Below are 23,076 nucleotides of genomic sequence, written 5' to 3' on the forward strand. Positions count from 1 at the left end.
ATGTTGATTAAAACAAGTATTACAGTTGAGTTGGAGTTGATCTTAAGGTAAGTCTCCCAAATTTCGGCAGATTAATGCAATCATACTTGTTGTTGATGTTTGGGGAATACTTCATAGCCAGTGTTGACTCTAAAAAATAGTCTTTCTGACCAGTAATGACTTCTATATAGCACGTTGATTTTCTTCCATTTAATCCTTTGTGGAGGATGTCCAAAGCACTCCAAGGTGGGTATTAACAGATCTTCCTGTTAAAACTTTATGTATGAAGTTCTCTGTGACTAGACAGGATGTGTTAGTTGTCCTTAGGAAAGCTGATTCAAGTTGCTAATCTGACATGGTGTGCAGGTTATATTTTCATGGACTGTTTTCTAAACACTTGCTCTATGGATATAGTCTCATTGTTTATCTCTAGTCTTTTTCCAATTTGTGGCTTTAATGGAACTGATCTCTTGAAATTTTTTCATCCAGTTTGTGGTCAAATTTCTGTGAAGCATTTTATTTGTTGTGTTGAGGCTTGAATTTTCTTTGGATGACTGATACAATCTTCAGTTATTCAGTAGGGTTTAGGGTTTATTATCTGAAAAATAAAATAAACAAATGTTCATTATAAATTTTTTTTATATAATTTTAATTTCTGATTTCCAACATTAATAAAATATATTTCAATTTAAAAATGAATCTTATAATTATTTTCAACTTTACAGGGCACAGAGGTTAAAATTTCGTCTCAATTTGTATGAACTTCGAGAAAATAGACAAGTGAAACCTAACACATTTAGTGCAATGGTATCTAACCTCCTTTATGAAAGAAGGTGAATATCTTATTGTTTCCTTCCTTGTTATATTGTTAAATAGAAGTTCTATTGGTATTGAAAATAAAGCAAAAAGTTCAAGGTTGCTTTTAAAAATTTGAAATCTGAACATTATCTGAATTATGCTAAAACTTAATTTAGATAATGTTCAAACCTGAAGTTTTTGTAGTAGACTCTTTGCTAATCTCTACACACATCAACCAATGTAGTCGTACACTTGTTCATGTGTGTGTAGAGATGATCCACTAGGTCAGTGTCGTTAGCCTAGTGGTTGTGCGCTTCGCAACCATATGCCTGGGGAAGGAGCGTCCTAGGTTCAATTCCTGTCAGTGACATGAGGAGCTGAAGGATCTTCCTCAGACATAGCCAAGTTAGCCGGTCTTGGGCGTGGACAGTTGGGGTTTTTCATCCCGCAAAGCAGGCAAACTGACCTTGAGAACTCAACACTACAGACATAAGATACACTGGGGCATAGGGCTTGACCACCTTATCCTGTGAACAGTTTGAGGTCTGATGATTATAAACCCTCGACACCGCAAGGTAAATGAGGGAATGGAAGATGAGATGATCCACTTTTTCCACTTTAAATAATTAAATAAGATATTATGAAGATATTAAATAATCCACTTTGATTATTTAATATCTGCATAATTTGTCACTATTATGAAGAACAATTTGCAGATTTTTTTGTTTAGAAACCTCAGAATTTCCAAGCAAAGGGGGTCCTGATAAAGATGCTATTAGAATGTTTTTATATGTGTATATATACATTAACATAATGAAAAGCCAATTTTCTAGCTTCAACAATAATAGAAGTTAATAATAGAAGGATTTAAGGATCATTACCAGCAAACAGAACATCTAGAGAAAAACTTATTTTATGGACACTTAATCTAATCAAGAAATGAAAAAAATTAAGGAAAAGGAGACATTGAATTAAAAAGAAATCAAAAATAACATCAGAAAATATAAGAATAGTTCAAAAAATTACTGAAAATTAGCAAACAAGAGTTTTAATGAAATGAGAAATAATGTATATAATTTCTCATTCATATAAAGAATCAAAGGTTTTCTCAAAATCTACAAACAGTAAATATGCAGGAAGAATTTTCATTTAATTTTTCAATGGCAATCATCATCCAAAAATCTTGTGATTCTGTTTAAAATAACTGATATTAAAAAAGTCCTTAGTCCATTAATGATAAACCAATTGGTCTCTCTGCTGTACTTTTTTATAAAATAAGATAATTGCTAATTTATGCTACCATTGCAGAATTATTTCTATAGTTAAAATATCATTGAACATATTAGGTATGACTTTTATGAAACTGAACCTCCTAATTTAGTATTCTAACATATCTTCTCTAGGAGTTTTATTCTTTGCTTATTTGAGGACTTTCCATAATTTTATTATGATTAGTGGTTTTGTATCTACCTCATCTAAAGTTAGTAAAGGATTTGATTCTCTACCTTTGTACAGGTTCCAATAAAAAACATTTTTTATTGTATGTATCTTATTGTACTATTCCTTGCTTATTTCTGAGTTTTGGAATACATAAATCATCCCAACAACATATATCAAATTAAAAATTATACAGAGCATCCACAAATGTTTATCCTGATTATAATATATTATAACCCTTCAGACCTCAGAGGGCCATGGGATTTGACTATCTCTGCCAATTCAGTGATTCGAGAATTCTCACTTAAGACGATTGCGAACATCATGAGACCAATGAAGGGGGGGGACTCCATCCTGTTGAAAGATAACATTTGCATGTACACATTTCCATTAATTTCTTTTACAAGAAAGAAATAAGGGCCAATCACTCAATCATGCATTAGTCCATACCACACATTGAGTTTCGGACTAGCTCGAATGTGTTCTCTTATGGCATGTGGGTTTTCAGATCCTTACATTGTGGCTGTTGAATACTCCCTTGAAATGTTGCCTCATCAAAGAAACAAATGCTGCAAAAATTCATTATCCTCATCGATGCAGTTCAAAATTAGGTTAGCAAATTCTTCATTTCTGGATGATCATCTGGCTTTATCTCCTGGACAGTTTGGACTTTGTACTCAAACAATTTCAAATGTTTGCATACCACTTTATGGACTGTACTCCTTGGCATTTGAAGTTTTAGTGGTATGCAAACATTTGAAATTGTTTGAGTACAAAGTCCAAACTTGTCCAGGAGATAAAGCCAGATGATCATTCAGAAATGGATGATCATCTGAAATCCAGAAAGCAGTTGCAGACCATCGGAAACTGACGGTCTGCAACTGCTTGTATCCTTATGAACTGAACCTGTTTCTAAAAACTTAGTCTTCCATGAGTTAATAAGCTTGACATCAGGCAGGTTCTTTCCATACTGTGCCCTAAACATTCGCTGCACTGTAACTGGAAATTTTGTTTCTGCTGGCCACAGAACACATCAGGCTTTTTCCTGTACTGAAGCCCTTTTTAAAGAAAATCATCAGCAGTGTACAGAAGATAACCAGTATGGAAACTTTATGAGTGCCCAAGTTCACCTGCAACAAAATTTATTCAGTTAGTTTCATTGTTAAAATATTATAGCCAGTTGAAATCAGGGTAATCATTTGTGGACACCCTGTATATCAGAACTTAGCAACCAGTGTATTTGAACATCATGGAAAGGAGATCGGATATCACCAAATTGTTTTCTGCCGCATTAGAAATGTGTAGGAATATACCATGAAAAAGTATGGAATTAGCATCAGTTGAAGAAATCTAAATCATTTGTTCTGTTAGCAAAAAGTAAAGCAGCTCAGAAAATGTTAAATGACTGACAAACAAAGCAGGTAAAACGGTTTAAAAATTAACATAACTTAAAGAAATAGAAAAATTGCAGTCTTTATGCAAGTAAAGCATTTTATCTGCATAAAGATTCTTCATTTGGAGATTTATCTACTTGTTTTAAAAGGAAGCTATTTAATATGTATATTGTTTAGATTAGAGATTATTGATTATACCTGCTGTGCCAATTGTTTTGATAATTATCAATTCTGTCAACCGTGCCATTTTGTTATAAGGTGAGATTATTATTAATTTTTTTTCAATCTATCCTTATTTTTTATGAGATTTTCTCTATAACAATTATTTCTATTTCCGAATGTATTTATATATGCACAAGGATTCACTCCGATTGATGCAATGACCTTTTTTACTGTTTCTTTCAGAATAAAAAAAAATCACTGATTCAAGACCAAAAACAGTATATATACACTTCAAACAAAATTACATAACTACAAAATTAATTGGATCCAAGGCCTTTTAAAATAATCTTACACTTAAGAGATCACCCATTTTCAAACTCATTCTATTACTGATTTGTTTAACATATACTTCATCACAATGTTCATGGCCAGTTTCTCTGTTAAGTCCCTTTTCTGAAGATATAAGATTTTCTTCTTCTTTTCATAGGATCATTTCTCATCTCCCTCATGTAGTACATATTATTCTTCCTGACTCTGAAGTAAGATATTCTGAATTTACCAAAGTATAGGTACTCTTACCTCATGCAGTTCAAATTTTGTTAATTTTTGTACCAGCAAAAAAGTTTCTTCTACTGCTTTATCTGAGTTGCTAAATTCCATCTCCTATTCCAGTAGAAATAACAAATAGATCCGGCATCCTTAAAACAGGTGAAATTTTCAATCTGCATTCCCTCAAACATTCCTATAGAACATCAATCACAATATCTTCTTTTATTTACTAATACTTATTGACAGTCTCCCACTTTAAATACTCGCAGTTCTATGATTCCTTTTTTTGGAATATACTATTCATTTTCATCCAACTGTCACATAAAAAAAACTTGATTTCCTCAGAACCCAAATATCTGCCGTCCTGTGTTCTCTTTTCTTCCTGAACGCTCTCTTGTTGTTTTTTGTTGCCGTGATACTGAACGTTCCCTCTGTCAGCTGTCGATCAAACTCCTCGGCGAGCATGCGCACTCCATTAAAGTGGCAAGGGAGAAGCTAAGTATAATGGATGACACTTTGTCTCCGTTAGCAAAAAAAGAATGTCTTCATAAAACACAACATTTAATATTTTAAACCACAATGAAATTTCTGAAAGCAACACAACTATCCAAATCCAATAAGTACAATACATGGATTTTTTTTAAATGCTTCACATTTCATTTTGACAAAATATCATTAATAATGGACACCTCGCAAGTGCCAACAATGCGTGTTATAAAACCAAAACTAATAAACTAACATAAACAATTTGTAAAAATAATCAGGATTTTAAATTATGATTATTTTTACATCAGTTTAATCTTTCTCTGAAAATTTTTTTTTTAAATTTTAAATATTTAACCTATATCTAGGGGTGCTTAAGGGTCAAAGCTGTATAATTGAGAGGAGATCTCCACATGGCCTTTAAAGGAATGCGGAGAACCAACCAGGGCTTCTGACCTAATGTCCAATCCTTACCTTCTCGTGGTGCACCCTGTTGGGTATCTACTTGGATACTGAACGGACGAGGATGGGCTGGCAATTTGGGATTTAGCCGACCAAATTGTATTCTTATTGGTTAAACCAAAATATAGAATGATGGTACAACATGACAAAATTTCATGCCGGCTGGGGCGTCGCCCGGTTAAACAAGGCCCCCGTTGTTTTCACCAGGGAACCAGGGCGAACAGCGAAAAGTCAGCTACTGGAACAAATCTGAAAATAAACCCCAACTCAACATCACCAGAGTTAAAGATTGGTACTATCAACGTAAGAAGCCTGAATGGCAAAGAAATGGAGCTAGCTGAGGAATTAGATAAGTACCAGATCGACATAATAGGGGTGACTGAAACAAAAAAGACCAAAACTGGTGAGATCGTTCTGAGCAATAAATACAAAATGTTATATTCAGGCAATGACAACCAAGGAAAAGAAGGAGTAGCCATAGTATTCAACACAAAATACGAGGCTAATCTTCTTGAATGGCAGTCAGTCTCAAGTAGAGTAATATGGGCAAATATGAGAATGGGGGAACTGGACAATGAGACTTATTTGTGCCTATGGTCCCACAGAAGGTTCTACTAAGGTAGAAGTGGAGGAATTTTTTGAGGCTTTAGAAAAAGCAACTGACACAATGAAAAAGGAAAAGTTGGTCCTTGTTAGGGATCTAAATAGCAGAGTAAGAAATGATTGTCAAACATACAAAAATATTCAGGAAAATTTGGAGAAAAGAACAAAGCTAATAATAATGGCAATTATCTGTTGGATTTCTGCTCAGGACATGGACTGGTTATTACTAACACCATGTTCCAACATAAAAATGTGCACAAATTCACATGGAGAGAAGAGACAAGGAATAAGAAAAGTCTCATTGACTATGTTATTGTTGATAGTGATGTTTTCTCCCTGGTGCAGGACACCAGAGTGTACAGACGATTTGAAATTGGAAGTGATCACTATTTAGTCTTGAGCAGGATAAAATTGAATTTCACATTGAAAAGAATAACATGTAAGAAAGTGTTAAAGCGAATAAAAGTTGAGCAGCTCTCAGATGTGAACTGTAGACTAAAATACACAAAGATTAATGAAGAAAAAATGAAAGAGTTTGAGAACAGAAATCAAACCTTGGAGATTCAGTGGCAAACTCTGAAGAAAACATTGATTGATTCTGCCAGAGAGGCATGTGGTGAGGTTGTCTGTAAGGATTAAAAAAATCAGAACTCCCTGGTGGACACAGGAAGTTAAAGAGGCAGTGAAGGAAAAGAAGAAAGCATACCAAAAGTTCCTGTCAAATAAGTCAGCTTGTGCTCTTAGAGAATATAGAGACAAATGCAAGAATGCTAAACAGTGTGTAAAACTAGCTAAACAAAAGTCATGGGAGGACTTTGGCAAGAATATAGAAAATAAATATCAAGAAGGTGGCAAAATATTCTGGAGGTTGTTGAAGAAGCTTAAGAATGGAGGAAAGAGTGCTGTAAAAGGAATTAGAGATGATAAAGGTGACATGAAAACGGGAGAAAAAGATATCCTTGAAGTATGGAGTAATTACTTTGAAAAACTGTTAAATGAAACAAGCAGTGATGACAGCACAGTGGTAAAAAACACTGACCAGGCATGCAGTCAGGAATACATATCCATACTTCATCATCATCATCATCATTATACGTATCAAGGATTTAGGCCTAGTATGGCCTGTTCCGGCCTTAGAAGTCATCGTTTAAGAGAACGTCCTGGTTTTCTTTTTCCTAATGGCTTGTACTTTAAGGCTTGTTTTGGTAATCTTTCTGTTTTCATTCTTTGAACGTGTTCCATCCATCTATGTTTATATTTTTTAATTTTTTCAATTACTGGTTCTTGGTTTAATTCTTTCATAATATCTTCGTTTCTTTTGTGATCAAATAGGGTATACTTTGCAGTTTTTCTCATAAACTTCATTTCTGCTGTTATTAATCTTTATTTGTCTTTTTGTTTTATTGTCCAGATTTCGCTTCCATACATTAAGACTGGTAGGGCTAATGTATTATATACTTTTAGCCTGGTTTGTTTTTCAACTAGGTTTGGTTTAAATATAGAGTTAATTACTCCTGTTATTTTTAAATATTTTGCAATTTTTATGTTTATATCTTTTTCATTTTCATAAGTGATCATACATCCTAGGTAGTTAAATGAATTCACCTGTTCTAAGATCTTGTTATCTATTACTATTTTAGTTCTTGCTGGATCTTGTCCTTTAAAGGCCATAGTTTTTGATTTTTCCGTTGATATTATCATACCATAATCTTTGGATATCTCATTTAGATTTAAAATAGCTTTCTGTAAGTTATCTTCAGAATTTGTAATTATTATTTGATCGTCTGCAAAGAGGAGAGTGTTTAAGTTAACTGTAGGTGAAAGTTTAATTCCTTGATGTAAATTTTTACTCCATTTTATTATTATTTCATTTAAGTTGATATTAAAAAGAGTTGCTGAGAGGGGACATCCCTGTCGGACCCCTTGGTTTATCTCTCTTGTATATGATAGCTCATGATTTAATCTTATTTTTATTTCATTATTTTATTTGTTGATCTTATTTGTATTTGATTATGTGTATACATATATACATATCCATACTTGAAGTAGCAAAAGCCATCAAAGGCTTGAAATGTGGAAAGGCAGCAGGAGTAGATGATATTCAACCAGAAATGCTGAAGTATGGTGGTATTAGAGTCTTGCAGTGGCTGCACTCCATAGTTTAGAAAGCCTGGACAGAGGGACGAATTCCCGATGATTGGAGTAGAGCTCTCATAGTACCCATATATAAAAAGGGAAATAAAACTGCATGTGAGAATTACAGAGGTATTTACCTACTGAGTGTTCCTGGCAAGATCTATGCAAGTATACTTGAGAAACGGTTGAGAAGAATTGTGGAAGAAAAGCTTGGCGTAGAACAAGCTGGGTTCAGGCCAAATAGAGGCTGTCAGGATCAGCTCTTCACTTTATGACAAATAGTCGAGAAAGCATGGGAATATAACAAAGATCTGTATTTAATTTTTGTCGATCTTGAAAAGGCATATGACAAGGTTCCAAGAGAGAAGCTATTCAATACGCTGCAGTTATATGGTGTTAATGGGGCATTATGTCAAGCAATTAATTAGTCTTTATTTGAGTTGTAAGTCAGCAGTTAGAAGTACAGGAAGATGGTTTAATGTTAAATCTGGTGTGAGACAAGGATGTACATTATCCCCTCTGTTATTCATTATCTATAGGGATCACATTATGAAGCAAAGTGGTATTAAACATGATATCAAAATTGGAGATGTTAATGTCAGCTTTTTGCTTTATGCGGATGATGTTATACTCCTAAATAAATCTGCTACAAGTCTGCAAGATTCTCTGACTAAATTGAATAGCTGTTGTAATAGATATGGTATGAAGGTCAGCAATAAAAAGACAAAGACAATGAAAATAGGCAGAATCATTAAAATGTCAACTGTGTTGTGAATGGAGAACCTGTGGAACAAGTAAAACATTTCAGCTATTTAGGCACAATTTTTACTGAAGATAAATTAAATATAGAAATAGACAATAGAATCAGCAAAGCTGGTATGGTGGGAAGTCAATTGAATAAATTCATATGGAATAAGAGAAATGAGTCGGAACACTAAATTAGCTGTATACAAGACAGTGTTCAAACCAGTTTTAACTTATGGATCTGAGAGCTGGGTCAGTAGTAAAACACTTGACCAAAGACTAGAGACCACAGATATGAGAGTCCTGAGAAAGATTATAGGCGTGAACAGATGGCATCAATGGCAATATCATATTAAAAACAAGGATATTAGGAAAGAACTTGACGTTGTCAGCATCCAGGAATGCATTAGCAGAGCTAATCTCAGGTGGTATGGTCATTTAAACAGAATGGGCGAGGAAAGATTAGCAAAACAAGTGTTCTCTGCCAGGTTGGCAGCAAAACGACCCAGAGGAAGACCAAGATATAGGTGGATTGATATGGTACAAAGTGCCTTAGACGATAGAAATATAAGATCTGATAAAGTTGGAGTCTTGACAAGTAACAGACTGATTTGGAGGAAAATTGTAGATAGGAAATTAATAATGGTGTAATTTTTTTCATGTAGTACTATCATATCCTGTACACCCCTTGAGGGTACATGCCAGGAATTTGATGATGATGAACCTATATCTAACAAAACTTTTAATGCTTATTCCTAGATTTTAATAATAATGTGATTCTTGCTTATCATTATTTACAATCATCTGATGCTAGAAATAATTTGGAATTTATATCTTCCAATTTATTATACTTACAAATTTCATTTATGTACTTTTCAAATATTTCATTTAAACTGTTTGAATTATGTCCTAAATCTACATAATTATCATTATCAGAATCAAATTCTACAGGTTTCGGAGATTCTTTATCCTTACCAACTAAATTAGAGATATTTTCACATTCTTTTGGTTTATTTAGCTCTATGTTAACTATCCTATGATATTCTGCTATAATTTCATCCATGTTAGTCAGTTTGATTATCATCACTCTTAAATTGTATATTATCTGAATTATGTATACTGGGGTTTCTGGAATTTCTTGTATTAGGTTTTGTTTTACTCGAACTTCTTAATTTTCTCCCTTGCTGTGTAATTGAAATATGAAGTTTAAAACTATTCCCTTTCCTACTAACTGATTGTGAATGAGATACACAATTAGTACTAGAAAAATAACCTTCATCTTTCAAATTTTGTTCATATTGTCTCCTAATATAATTAAATTTCTACTCCCTAAAAAGTATCTTTTTAACCTATCAGAGTGTACATTTATAATTTTACTGGGATTTTTGACATCTTGAATCCTAAAGTTCACAGGAGAAAATTGGTCTAGAATTCTATATGGACCTGAAGCTTTCCTTCCTAATTTCCCAACCCTTTTTATACTAGGTTTATCATCTAACAATGCTAAATCTCCTAATGCAAATGACTTATACTTTCAGAAACAATTTATATACTGTCTAGTTTTCTGCGAACTTAATTTATATATTTCACCTACTAATCTGTGAGTAGTGGAAAATTTATCTAATACTGTTTCCAGATACTCATTTATGTCTTTGTATCCTGTACTAGGAATGACTGAAGGAAGGATTGGATCAAAGCCATATAAAGCAAAAGATTGTTTTTCTTTGATAGCAGAATGAAAAGCAGATCTGTATGCAAATAATGCTTGAGAAAGATGTGTCCCAATCATTCATTTTAGTGTTTGCCAGATTGGAAAGTATTTGCTTTATTTTTTTATTCAGCCTCTCACACATACCATTACACTGTGGATGGTAAAGTGTAGTAAAAATCTTCTCAACATTAAGTAATTTACATAATTGTAATAACAGTTCAGATGTAAAATTTGCTCCTTCATCTGAAAGGAAAGTCTGAGGAGTTCCATATCTACAAATTATCATATTCAAGAACTTTCTTGCAAGTCTTTGCAGCTTGATCCTTCATTGAGACTACTTCAGGAAATCTAGTTAGCATATCTATGGCTACTAGAATATACTTATTGACATTTTTAGTAGTTGGCAGTGGACCTACTACATCAATAGCCAACAGCCTGAAAAGGTCTAGTTGGGATTGGAAATGGTTATAGTGGAGCTTTTCCTCTGAAAGGGGGATCTTATTTGGCATTTGTGGCATGATTTGACATATGTGAGTACGTCACTCTTCATACCTTTCCAGATGCAGTGATCCTTTATTCTTTCCCAAGTTCTAGAAAATCCTTGGTGTCCTGCCAAGTCAGAATCATGGAAAGTGTACATAATCCAAGGAATCATTTGAGTTGGTGCCAATATTTTCACTTTCAACCTTCCTTCTTTCATTTGGCTAGATAAGAGTAATCCATCTTTATCTAATTATAACTTTTCCAGGTTTAAAAATGTATTCAGTTGAGTTTCACCCTTCAATACTGCTTCATAAATAGTTTTGAGTATGGGATCATCTTTCTGAGCTTGGACAATCTCATCTCTTTTTGTCCTGTCCAAACAGCATTCTAGTCCACACAAGGATACTGTACCATTAACAAAATTGCATGCAAAACAATGACTCTTCAGAAAATCAATTCCAAATATTACTTGTACATTTGGATTAGAGGATTCTGGAAGAACTATTAATGGATGACAAACTTTCAAAGGAAAACAAGGAATTGAAATAAAAGCATTTATTTGCTTATCAGCTGAAATTTCTGATTCAAATATACCCTTCAGTTTAATTGGATAACTTAAAATTAAAATATCATTTGGAATTAAAGTTTTAATTTTATTAAACAAACTATAAGAAATGAGTGAAATATGTGCACCTATGTCAAGTAAGATTTCACAAGGCATATTTTCAATAAATCCTTGTAGAACTGTCAAATGATTATCTCCATTAGCATAAGGAGATAATGATACATCAAACTCTCTTTCAGGGTTGGAGCTGTCTTTAGCTTTACCCATGTCTAATGAGTAGTTTGACATTTCTGTCCTTCCAAGTATGATATTGGAATAATAATTATTTCCAGATTTTCCTTCATTCTCAGATTTCTTATGTTGAAAACAAGATTTTTCCCTAACATAAAGTCTAGCAAAATGACCAGGTTTATTGCATCTAAAACATTTTGGAACATATCTCCTTTGAGATGTTTTATTCCTGTAAATACCATTAGATTTACAAAAGAAAGATTGATTATCTGTAGGATTCTTGGATATCAGATTAAATCAGATATCATCTTAAACAGAAGTTCCTGTTCTTTTACTATTGTCTCTGTTGTCTTTCTATTTCTTCACTAAGAAATGTTTTCAGTTCCTCTAATTTTCCCAAATCATGATTGTACCTTGGACTCAGATTCTGGAACATCATCAGTGAAATGCACAGAAATTTCTAAAGACTTTTTCTTAGCACCTTTTAATTTTTGAAACTTTCCTTTTCTCACTTTATCTGTAGCCATAATGTTAAGGAGAACGAGTTTCATTATACTGAAAAGAGTTTACCTGTTTATTATTTGTGGAATGAAATATATCTCTAAGTCTCTCTTCCTTTTCCCTAACAAGTTAAAAACACTGTTCAAGATTTTTAACCTTTTTTTTTTTGTATGCTGTTTCTTTCAAGCTATCTTTAAGGCCATGCCTAAATTGATTAAACAGCAACCATTCTAAAGAGGATCTCTCTTCACATGAAACATTAAATTTATGAGCAATGCTCCAAAGTCTGTGGTAATACTCTGAAACAGACTCCCTATTACCTTAGCTGCACTGATGAATTTTCCAAATGTTAGGCCCTAATTCTCTTGCACTTGAAAATTCGGATATTAACAAACTTTTAAATGTTGCATAACTATCGGTGTCTCTCGGTAAAGGGGATGTGTTTGAGAATGTTTGGCTTTGCCCAATAATTTATTACGAAGTATAATTAACAAATGAAAATCTGACCATTTTCCCAAATCTCTCATTTTTTTTGCATATCTAAAAAATGTTTCTACGCTTTCACTACTATCTCCTGAGAAAGAAGATATTACTAAAGTTCATTTAACTAACTTAAAAAATTCATCATCTTTAACTAAAGAAACTTCATGACTAGAATTACTATCTCCTGTAGCCATTTTACTTGAGTCAAGATTTACTTTCTGGAATCTAAAATAAAGTTAAGTCATAACTAGGGATCCCATATGTCCCGGCGTCCTGATATGTTTAGTTTGGGATGCTAAATGTCCCGGATTGTTTAGAATATAAAAATATTAACATTTCTAATAATAAGTACAAGTCGTAATATTTTTGAGTGCTTTTAAAAATGTATGTTTACAAAACAAAAAGAAGAGACATATTTATTTTGTAGTTCGGTGAATTACTAGAATGTTAGAATTTTGGAAAAACGATTTAGTTCCATACATTTCATTCAGCCAGAGAAAAGAATGTCAGAATGAGGGAGACAGTCACCCAACTGTATGTTTAACTATTCGCAACCACGGCATCTATATCATTTGTCTGGTCAGCTGTAAATTTTTAGCAATCTTTTGTCTCAAGCTTAGTTCGCATAGTGTACGATATTCAACTGTCTGAAATGTTTTTCATTGGTCGACATGTTTTTGAATATTAACATGCCACGATAGTTCATTTTTTTTTCAACCGATGAGAAACATTTCGGACCGTCGGATATCGTATGCTATGCGAACTAAGCTTCACGCATCAGGCACTGAATTGTTTTTATATCGCTACGGGGTATGTGATATAACCTAGTTTTGAACTGTTCATTTCGTATTCTTGCATTCTCATATTAATTGTGAATATTGTATTTTTTAAATTAATAAAGTTTACCGTTTGTTACAAAATGCCCAAAAGAAAGTGTAAGTTCAATGAAAAATTGAAGGATCTCTTTTTGTTTCATTTTCATAACAAAAAGCAGTGATTGTGATGATAGCTCAAGAATAAAATGTAGCATGTGCCATGCAGAATTTAACATTGGCCACAGAGGTAAGGCAGATATAACTGACCATATCAATACAAAAAAGCACAAGTCTGCTGTGTCTGCAATCATTGACATCATTTTTTGGGTATCAAAAGTTAGGTAGCCAAGAAATGGAGTTGGTTGCACATGAGGCTACACAAAATTTATTGTGTCCCAGTTTTATGTTTTCAAAAAATGGGATCCCTAGTCACAACCAATCCTGTAAGTCAACTGCGCCCTTTTTTTTTTTAGATTAGAGATTATTGATTATACCAGCTGTGCCAATTGTTTTGATATTATCAATCCTGTTGACTGTGCCATTTTGCTATAAGATGAGATTATTATTAATTATTTTGCAATCTATCCTCATTTTTACGAGAGATTTTTCTAACAGTTATTTCTATATCCGAGTGTATGAGATGCACAAGGGTTCACTCCAATTGGTGCAATGACTTTTTTGCTGTTTCTTTCAGAATCCAAAAAAATCTCTGACTCAAGACAAAATTAGACATTAAATAAAACAAAAACAATATATATACACTTCAAACAAAATTACATAACTAACTACAAAATTAATTGGATCCAAGGTCTATTAAAATAATCTTACACCTAGGAGATCACCCATTTTCTAACTCATTCTATTACAGATTTGTTTAACATATACTTCACATCCACTAGAATAAACACTTAGTTTACACAATAACAAAATGTTCATAGCCAGTTTCACTGTTAAGGGCCTTTTCCGAAGATATAGGATCATAGGATTTCATAGGATCCTTTCTCATCACCCTCATGTAGTACATATTATTCCTCCTTACTCTGAAGTAAGAAATTCTGAATTTACTGAAGTATAGATACTCTTACCTCATGCAGTTCAATTTTTGTTAATTTTTGTACCAGCAAAAAAAGTTTCTTCTACTGCTTTATCTGAGTTGCTAAATTCCATCTCCTATTCCAGTAGAAATAACAAATAGATTCGCCGTCCTTAAAACAGATGAAATTTTCAATCGGTGTTTCCTCCTACATTCCTATAGAACATCAATCACAGTATCTTCTTTTATTTACTAATACTTATTGACAGTCTCCCACTTTAAATACTCGTTCTGTGATTCCTTTTTTTGGAATATACTATTAATTTTCATCCGACTGTCACATAAAAAAAAAAATTGATTTCCTCAGAACCCAAATATCTGCTGGCCTGCATTCTCTTTTCTTCCCGGACACTCTGTTGTTTTTCATTACCTCAATACTGAATACTCTGTCAGCTGTCAATCGCCCATGAAACTTGTTGGCGAGCATGCGCACTCCATGAAAGTGGCTAGCGAGAAGCTAAGTATAATGGCTTACACGTTGCCTTCATAAAACACAACACTTAATATTTTTAAACCACAATAAAATTTCTGAAAGCAACACAACTATCCAAATCCAGTAAGTACATGAATTTTTTTTTAAATGCTTCACATTTCGTTTTGACAAAATAACATGAATGACGGGCACATTGCAAGTGCTGACAATGCGTATTATAAAATCAAAACTAATAAATGTACTAACATAAACAATTTGTAAAAATATTCAGAATTTTAAATTATGAATATGTTTACAACATTATTCCAGCAAGGCATGGGCAATGACTATAAAACAGGAAGACTGTTGCAGGTGGTCTTGGTGAGAAAAATACTCCACATAACAAAAAGGAATAGAATTAGAGAGGATATTGTGAAATGTATAAATAGAGATGGTTGGCTATAATAGATTAAAGATAGACAAAATAAAGTAGTGAGTAGATACCAAGAATATGAAAGAGAAAGAAAGATTGCCAAAGAACAAAGTTGGAGGGATGATCTACATATGAAACGATAGAAATTAGCTAAGGACAAACATCTGGAAAGAGGCTGAAAAAGAGATCAAAACTAGATAACTGGAATGAGATCTCAAACATTTTTCCCTATACTTCCTTCAGTTATAATTGTGTTTTCAACAGATTTTCTCTTTGCACCTCATCATATAATCTACAAAACTTTAAACACAGATCCTTGTTATATTCCAATGATTTCTCAACTATTTGTCTTAAAAATTGAAAATCTGGATAACTTTTATGAGGCATGAACCCAGCTTTTTCTTCTATTTCACAATTTTCTTACCTTCTCAAGAATTTATTTTTGATTAAAAAAAAAAAAAAAAAAAAAAAAAAATGAGAGTCCTGGAACACTCAGAGGGGGGAATCTTCTACAGAATGTAATTCTTGCAGTTTTTATAGATGGTTACTTATAACAGCACTTCTTCAGCCATCTGGAATTCAATGTTTTAACCAGGCCTTCCAAATGATGTAGTGCAGCCACTGTAAAAGTTTTATACCATCATATGATGAAAGATATCTTCAGATGTTTTCATAAATAAGACACAAGGTAAAAACACAGATCTATGACTTGTCCAAGTGTGTCACACAGACTACAGGCAAGAGTATACAAAAAACATGCAAGTAGCTTATGCATGCACACAAATGCTAGGTGTAGAGTTTGTTGCATAGCTCAAAATGTTGGTACCTCAGATTGTAAGCATTACTGAGACCTGGCTGTCAGAAGCAGACATAATAATTGGTATAAGTGTAAAGGGTACAGTGTTTTTAGGAAGGATAGACAGGAGAAGAGGGGTGTGCTACTAATGGTATTGGATGACTTGAATTCAGTTCGAAATCCTATGATTGTAATACTAGTAACAGTTTTTCATCTAGAGTGAATTTGAAGGCTATCTGGTGTAAGGTGGAGGTTAATGAGATCAAATACATAGTGGGGTGTTGGACCAGTTGCTAGCGATGAAGAAACGCATCACCAAATAAAGACAATGGGTGCAACAAGAGTAATCATAATGGATGACTTTAATTATCCAAACATTGATTGAGTAGCAGTAAAATCTCATGAGAAGAATGAAATTGAATTTAATGAGCAGTTGCAAGACAACTTTCTCAATCAGCATGTGACAGAAGGAACTTGAGGTCAAAGAATGTTAGATTTGATCATAGTGTCAGAGGGGATTTCAGGTTAAGACACGACTATTCTACCTCCAGTTGGTGACTGTGACTATGCAGTACTCACTTGGGAAGTGGCTAAGTTTATGAATATTCCATTTAGAAAAGGTTATATGCTTAACTACAAAGCAGGAATATGCTGGATTCTACATCATGATATCAGTTGTTGGATGAGAAGGATATTGACAATTCATGGGTAGTGTTTGAAAAATAGAGTAGCAGTGAAATGGATGGGTAATCTTATCAAGCAAGAGATTCATATGAAAAGGATGAATACTGTGTGCATAAAAATATCTGATAACTCCCAAAAAATTCTATCATTATTCTGCAAATAAAAGAAAGAAAGAATGAATATGAAAGAATAACTCTACTGAATGCAGATGATGCAAGGCTGACAGATGCAGAGGTTGTTCAACAAATGAGCACCCGTTTTGCTAAAAGGTATCAACATTCTGCTCACTGAATGAAGAAACTCAAGTGTATGAAGAAGGGGGGGGGTATCAGAGCTGTTGCATGGCCTGATGAGATATCCCACTGTTCAGCTGAACTGGCTATTTCTTTTACCAGGCTATATAATGAGTCTCAGAACAGAATTCCACAGGAGTGGAAAGAATGTATGATAATCCCATTGCACAAGTGGTGCAAAGACTGATGTATCAGACTTAGTATCTCTGGTGTGGTGGTGGATATTTTGGAAGAGTTGATTAAGGTTCACACTCTATAATAATGTTACACCATGGCACCTTTGGATTTTGCTAAGGCTTTTGACAAAATACAGCATGGCAGACTGTTGCATAAATTGCAGCATATGAAATTGGATTATAAAATATTAGGGTGGATGTGAGTATGACTGACTGACATCAGAAAGTTTTATATGGGGGATGCGAGTGTAAGATTTAAGGTAACCAGCCCTGTACCATAAGATTCAATCTGTAAGTTAATGACATTGGGTGGGATTTGACAGGCGACATATAATTATTTACTGATGGTGTATTTACTGATAGGCAGGGTAATCAGGAATGCAGCTGATATGCAGTACTTGCAGAATGACATGAATAGGCTGAAATTGTGGACATGGGAAAATGGCTGTTAGTTCAATATTAGTAAATGTAAAGTCCTTATACTAGAAGAAACTGATCAGGCTATGGTTCTTGGAGTTATAGTAGATAGGAAGTTGAAGTTAAAGGGTCATATAGCAAAGATTGCAAATACAACTCAGAGGATAATTGCAATGCTGAAACAAAGTTGGACATGTAAGGATGTCATTTTGTCTCTTTGCAAAGCCTTAATAAGACCTCACTTAGACTGTTGTGCACAGGTCTGGTTTCCTTGATTTTGATATAGTGGAGAGAGTGCAAAGGAGTGATTGTGGAATACTGATTATGAAGACAGATTGAGAATTTGTAGACTGCAGACACTAGCAAACAAAGATTGGTGATATGATTGAGAGTTACAAACTTCTTAAAGAATCATACAGGATTTTAGTCTGGAATTTTTCATTTTATAGAGGATAAGGAAAGGATGACAGGACATCCTTGGAAGTTGAGAATGAATTTGCAAAGCCTTAATATCAAGAAAGGGATGATAGCTAGATTTTTCTCACATAGTGGTGCATGATTGGAATGGATTGCTATTGGGCGTTGTGTGTGCAAGTAGTGTGAATGATTTCAAGAACAAATATAATAGCTGGTGTGTGTAGGATGTGAAAAACTCAAATAAACTCAAAAAATTCCAATATCAACCGATTAGCCGGAATATACGGTATGTACATTTCTTTTCAAAATTAAATGGTGATCTCTTACTTCAGATCTCCTATACTTCTGTTTACTGTATTCTGTATACTTCTGTATCCTGAACCAGTATCAACCTGTCACTATCTATAATTGCATAGTCAATAATATTTTTCTTCTGCCTTGTTTCTTCTCTTAATTTAAATTTGTGCACATCTTTATGTTGGAACATGGTGTTAAAAATGATTAGTCCATATCTTGAACATAGATTCCCTGCAGCAAGTATTCCTTTCCCTACTCTACTATTTCAATCTCCAGCAAGGACCAGCTGTTTGGTTTTCTTTATATCAGCTACCTTCTCAGTTGACTTATAAAATTCTTTTATGTCCCTCTTAATGGAACCTTCTGTGAGACCATAGGCTCAAATGTCTCATTGTCCATTTCCACATTTTGATGTTTACCAACATCACAACTAGATATTGCTTTCCATTCAAGATCATTGTTTTTGGTGTTGAAGTATATAGCTAATCATCACTGCCTGAATATACTATTTTGGAGTTTAAGTTGAAGAATCCTCTGTTTTTGTCTTAATTTCAGTAACACCAATTATATCGACTGATACTTCTCTAATTCTTGTGTGAGATTTTGTTTTTTATTCTATTGATGTCAAGTGAGAGTTTGTTACAGCAGCTGCTTTTTATCTTAGTTCCCTGATGAAACAATAGTAGCCTTATTTAACAGGCAACTACTCAGCCATTTTTGTCTTTTGGTTTTAGCCAGTACAGTATATAGCAGGGTTGGCCATAACATGGCTCGCATCCATGCATTGTGCGACTCTTTCTTGTGCGACTATCAGGGAAAAATAAACAAAAAAGAGGAACAAAGTAAAAAAAAAAAAAAAAAAAAAAATAGAAAAAATTCAATTCAAAACACATTAAATGGAGTTTACTTTGAACAATTAGAATACTTTTAAAGTCGAAACAATAATTTTAGTTATTTATTAGTAGAGGCCTTGTATCCATTTTCTTAGTAAGTTCCTTAAAATTAGGTGTATAATTAGTCAAAACAGTTCTTTTAAGCTCGTTACAACCTCACCATGTGTGCAATCACTTATTCCCATACCATCACATCGGTCAAAGGTTACGGCTCTTCTAAGTCTTACCGAATTATTTTGGCTCCAAAAGGATGCAGAGTTGGCCACCCCTGGTATATAGTTTGCTCAGCTAAACACCAAATTGTGAGCTCTTCCTTATTCTTTCAGGTGTGTATGTTATACACACACACACAGACACACACACGAGACTGGTTGCAAAAATGTGGCTTATTATTATAATTGTACAACTTAATTATCCCCTTCAACATACTCTCTTCCTCAATCTATATACCATTGCATACGAATTTTCCATTGTTGGAAGCAGTGCTGCAAGTCATCAAGTGTTATCTGTTTCAGTAGTGCTTCTGTTTTCTCATTTACCTCATCCACTGACTGAAAATGGGTGCCTTTCAATGCGGATTTCAACTTTGGAAAAAGGTAAAGTTGTACAATTGTAATAATAAACCACATTTTTGTAACCAGTCTCATTATTATTTAATATCCACACCTCATACTAATGGCGAGTATCGCAGTTTAGATTGGAAACCACAGTCGGTTCTTTCTCTTCATTTCTTAAAAGGCTATGTGGAGTTTTCCTCTCTGTTTTCTAGCTTTGATCTTTAAGCAACTGCTTTTAAAATTAATTTTAAAAAATCCTTAGCCCAGCCATGAAACAATGTACTATGGCTTTACAACATTTCATGGGTGAAAGTCATATAAACACTGAAACATCAGAGATGATAAAGAAAGTTTATTGCAATAATTCTCAATCATTTGAGTGGCATAAACTTTTCCCTGGGCCATTAAAAAAAAAAAAAAAGTAGGTTCTCACAGCAGAATTAGTTGGGGAGGGGTTCAGAAGACTGAATACAATAGCTGATGATGTGAATATAGTCTTCTGAATGATTTTAAGTTATGTATGCATTAATAAGGAAAGGATTCATCAAATTGATGTTTCTAGAACTGTTTATTGCATCTGGTATCAAGACCTGCTAAGCAAATACCATCATTTAGTCTATGTTCATCTTATTGTAATTGGGTAGTCGACTTTCTTTAGTTGTTTGTGTATTATGGCAGATGGCTCTCTCTGAACTTCACATCATTGCAGGAGAGCCTCAGTGCTCTGTTCTATCACCTGCACAAAAATGACTTATTCACAATCATAACTAATCCTATTACAGCTGTGTTGATGAGAGTACTCTTTATTCATTCTACTTATTTGACAAACCACGGAATGCTCATAATTGATCTCCATACCATCCTTCAGTGGAGTGAGGACAATTTTGTTCACCTTCAGTGCCGAAATGCATTCCTGTCTATTCTTTCAGGAAAAGACCCCAGCTCACCTACCTTTACCCTCAGTAACACATAGAGAGATCTGATCCTTTCTGGTGATCTGTTTGGACTAAAATTTACCTTTAAAGAAACTCAAGATGCTATTTTTCACCCACATGTTACTAACCAGTAAAAATCCACCAGTCCTTAGAATGCTACTTACATGTTTGTGGTGGTGCACCTAAAAATTCTCAATGCCGTGAAGAGAAGAGCAGTTCAGGTCAGTGGTGCACCTAAAAATTCTCAATGCCGTGAAGAGAAGAGCAGTTCAGGTCAGCAATGCAATGTTTCAGTACTATCTGTTCTATAGACATTTCCATAGTCACTTCTCCATTGCGCTAGCAGCCATAATTTCTCCACTTTCTGTGGGTTTGTTGAAAAGGAATGCTCAGCATTCCTTTGTCATTACATTGCCAACACAGAGAATCCTCGACTCTGGAATCTACCTCCATGAGGTATTCCTAATAGCTACAACTCTATAAAAAAAAAAAGTGCCACTCAACTTCTTTCTCAATCCCCATATACATCATGTGCTTAAACGTTTTTCAACCTCGTGTATGGGATCAATATAAAAAAATAATTATAACTCCCCAAGATATGAAGAAAAGGAAAATTTTGTGCATGGTTTGTTCTGTAATCATTAAATGATCAAAAAGAATAGCAAATTGGATGCCGAAGAGAACTCTGAAGCCATTAAAAGAAACCAAACTTTATAAATTTGACCATTACAGATAACTACAAGTGGCATTTTCAATATGACAGTATGGAATTGATATTGAAAAAAATACTAAAGTGAAAAAAAGGTTAAAAATCAAAATAATCGTGATCACTTTCAATGTTGTCTTAAATTTTATTTTTAAATGTCTCATGGAAACAGAAAATTCTTTTGGTCAGGTTCACTGTCTCTGGAAGATGAACAGAATAAGTATGTATGTGTGTACATGCTATCTTCATTTTATATGATATAATTGAAAAAAATCTCAGTAGTTCATATTTGCTATTGTTGAATTACTTGCAAGATAAAAATTTCTTTTTATCTTGCAAATAAATGCATTTAAACTTGGCCTCCTATTTTAAATTAGGAAAATATCGTATCTCATCTTTTCTTAAAGTAATATAATCATACAGAAATTTTCTTTTAGGTTTGGCCCCTATTTTGTTGAACCAGTTGTTGCTGGTCTTGATCCTGTAGATTCAAAACCATATATTTGTAATATGGATCTTATTGGCTGTCCTAATGAGCCAGAAGATTTTGTGGTGTCAGGTACCTGTGTCGAACAGGCATATGGTATGTGCGAGGCACTCTGGGAACCAGATTTGGTAAGTTTTTAAGCAGACTTTTAACTCTCAAGTAACTTGAAAATTTAGGAATGTAAAATATGAAAATTATATTTTGAATTATTTTATTAGGAAAGAGTACTGTAAAAGCAATCAGACATGATAAAAGTGACATTAAAAACTAGCATATATTCTGGATATGTGGTATGATTTCCTTCCATGACTGTTAAATGAGAATAAAATAACTGGTATTCAAGTAGAATGCACTCGGAATACATATCAGTACTTGAGGAAGAAAAAGCCATCAGAAATGATCAAATGTGGAAGTATGAAAGTTTTGCAGTGTGTACTGCATAATTCCAGATGATCACAGCAGAGATCTTACCCAGAGTAATGTTCTAAGTAAGATTTATGTAAGCATCAATCGGGGTTTAGGTGAGATAGATTTTTATTTTAAGACAAATTAGTTGAGAAGTCATGGAAATAACACAGGGATATGTGTCTAAGTTTTGGAGGTGAAAAGGCCACAATTTTAGTTGCAAGTCATATTTAGAATTCAAGAAAGTAGAAGTAAATGGTTTAATGAAAAATCAGATGCACGACAAGGGTACAGTGCCTACTCTTATCTCTGTGGATCACATTATAGCAAAATTGGAGATATGTGGCTGAGCTCTTTACTTTATGCAGACAGTGTGATATTCCTAAATAAAACTGGTACATGTCTTCTGGATTTTTTAAACAAATTGAATAGCTGAAGTAACAAATTATGAAAATAGATAGGAACATGGAATGGCTGCATTCACAATAGAGAATATGTAGAAAAGTAAACTATTTTAACTATTTATGGATAGTTATTAG

At 33.7% G+C, this 23,076-nt stretch overlaps 1 protein-coding gene across 1 annotated transcript in view; it reads left to right on the forward strand.

Moving 5' to 3' along the window:
- Prosbeta3 (proteasome subunit beta type-3) overlaps positions 1 to 23,076 on the forward strand; it is a 92,226-nt gene that overhangs the window by 47,847 nt on the left and 21,303 nt on the right. Inside the window, exons 3-4 of the mRNA XM_090412038.1 lie at positions 705 to 812; positions 22,083 to 22,260. Coding sequence (XP_090268164.1) covers positions 705 to 812; positions 22,083 to 22,260 — 286 coding nt within the window. The remainder of the gene's footprint in view (positions 1 to 704; positions 813 to 22,082; positions 22,261 to 23,076) is intronic.

This window comes from Typopeltis vanoorti, chromosome 22, assembly GCF_054136105.1.
Source record: "Typopeltis vanoorti isolate ZY-2024b chromosome 22, IOZ_Tvanoo_1.0, whole genome shotgun sequence".
In the NCBI taxonomy this organism is placed as follows: Eukaryota; Metazoa; Arthropoda; class Arachnida; order Uropygi; family Thelyphonidae; genus Typopeltis; species Typopeltis vanoorti.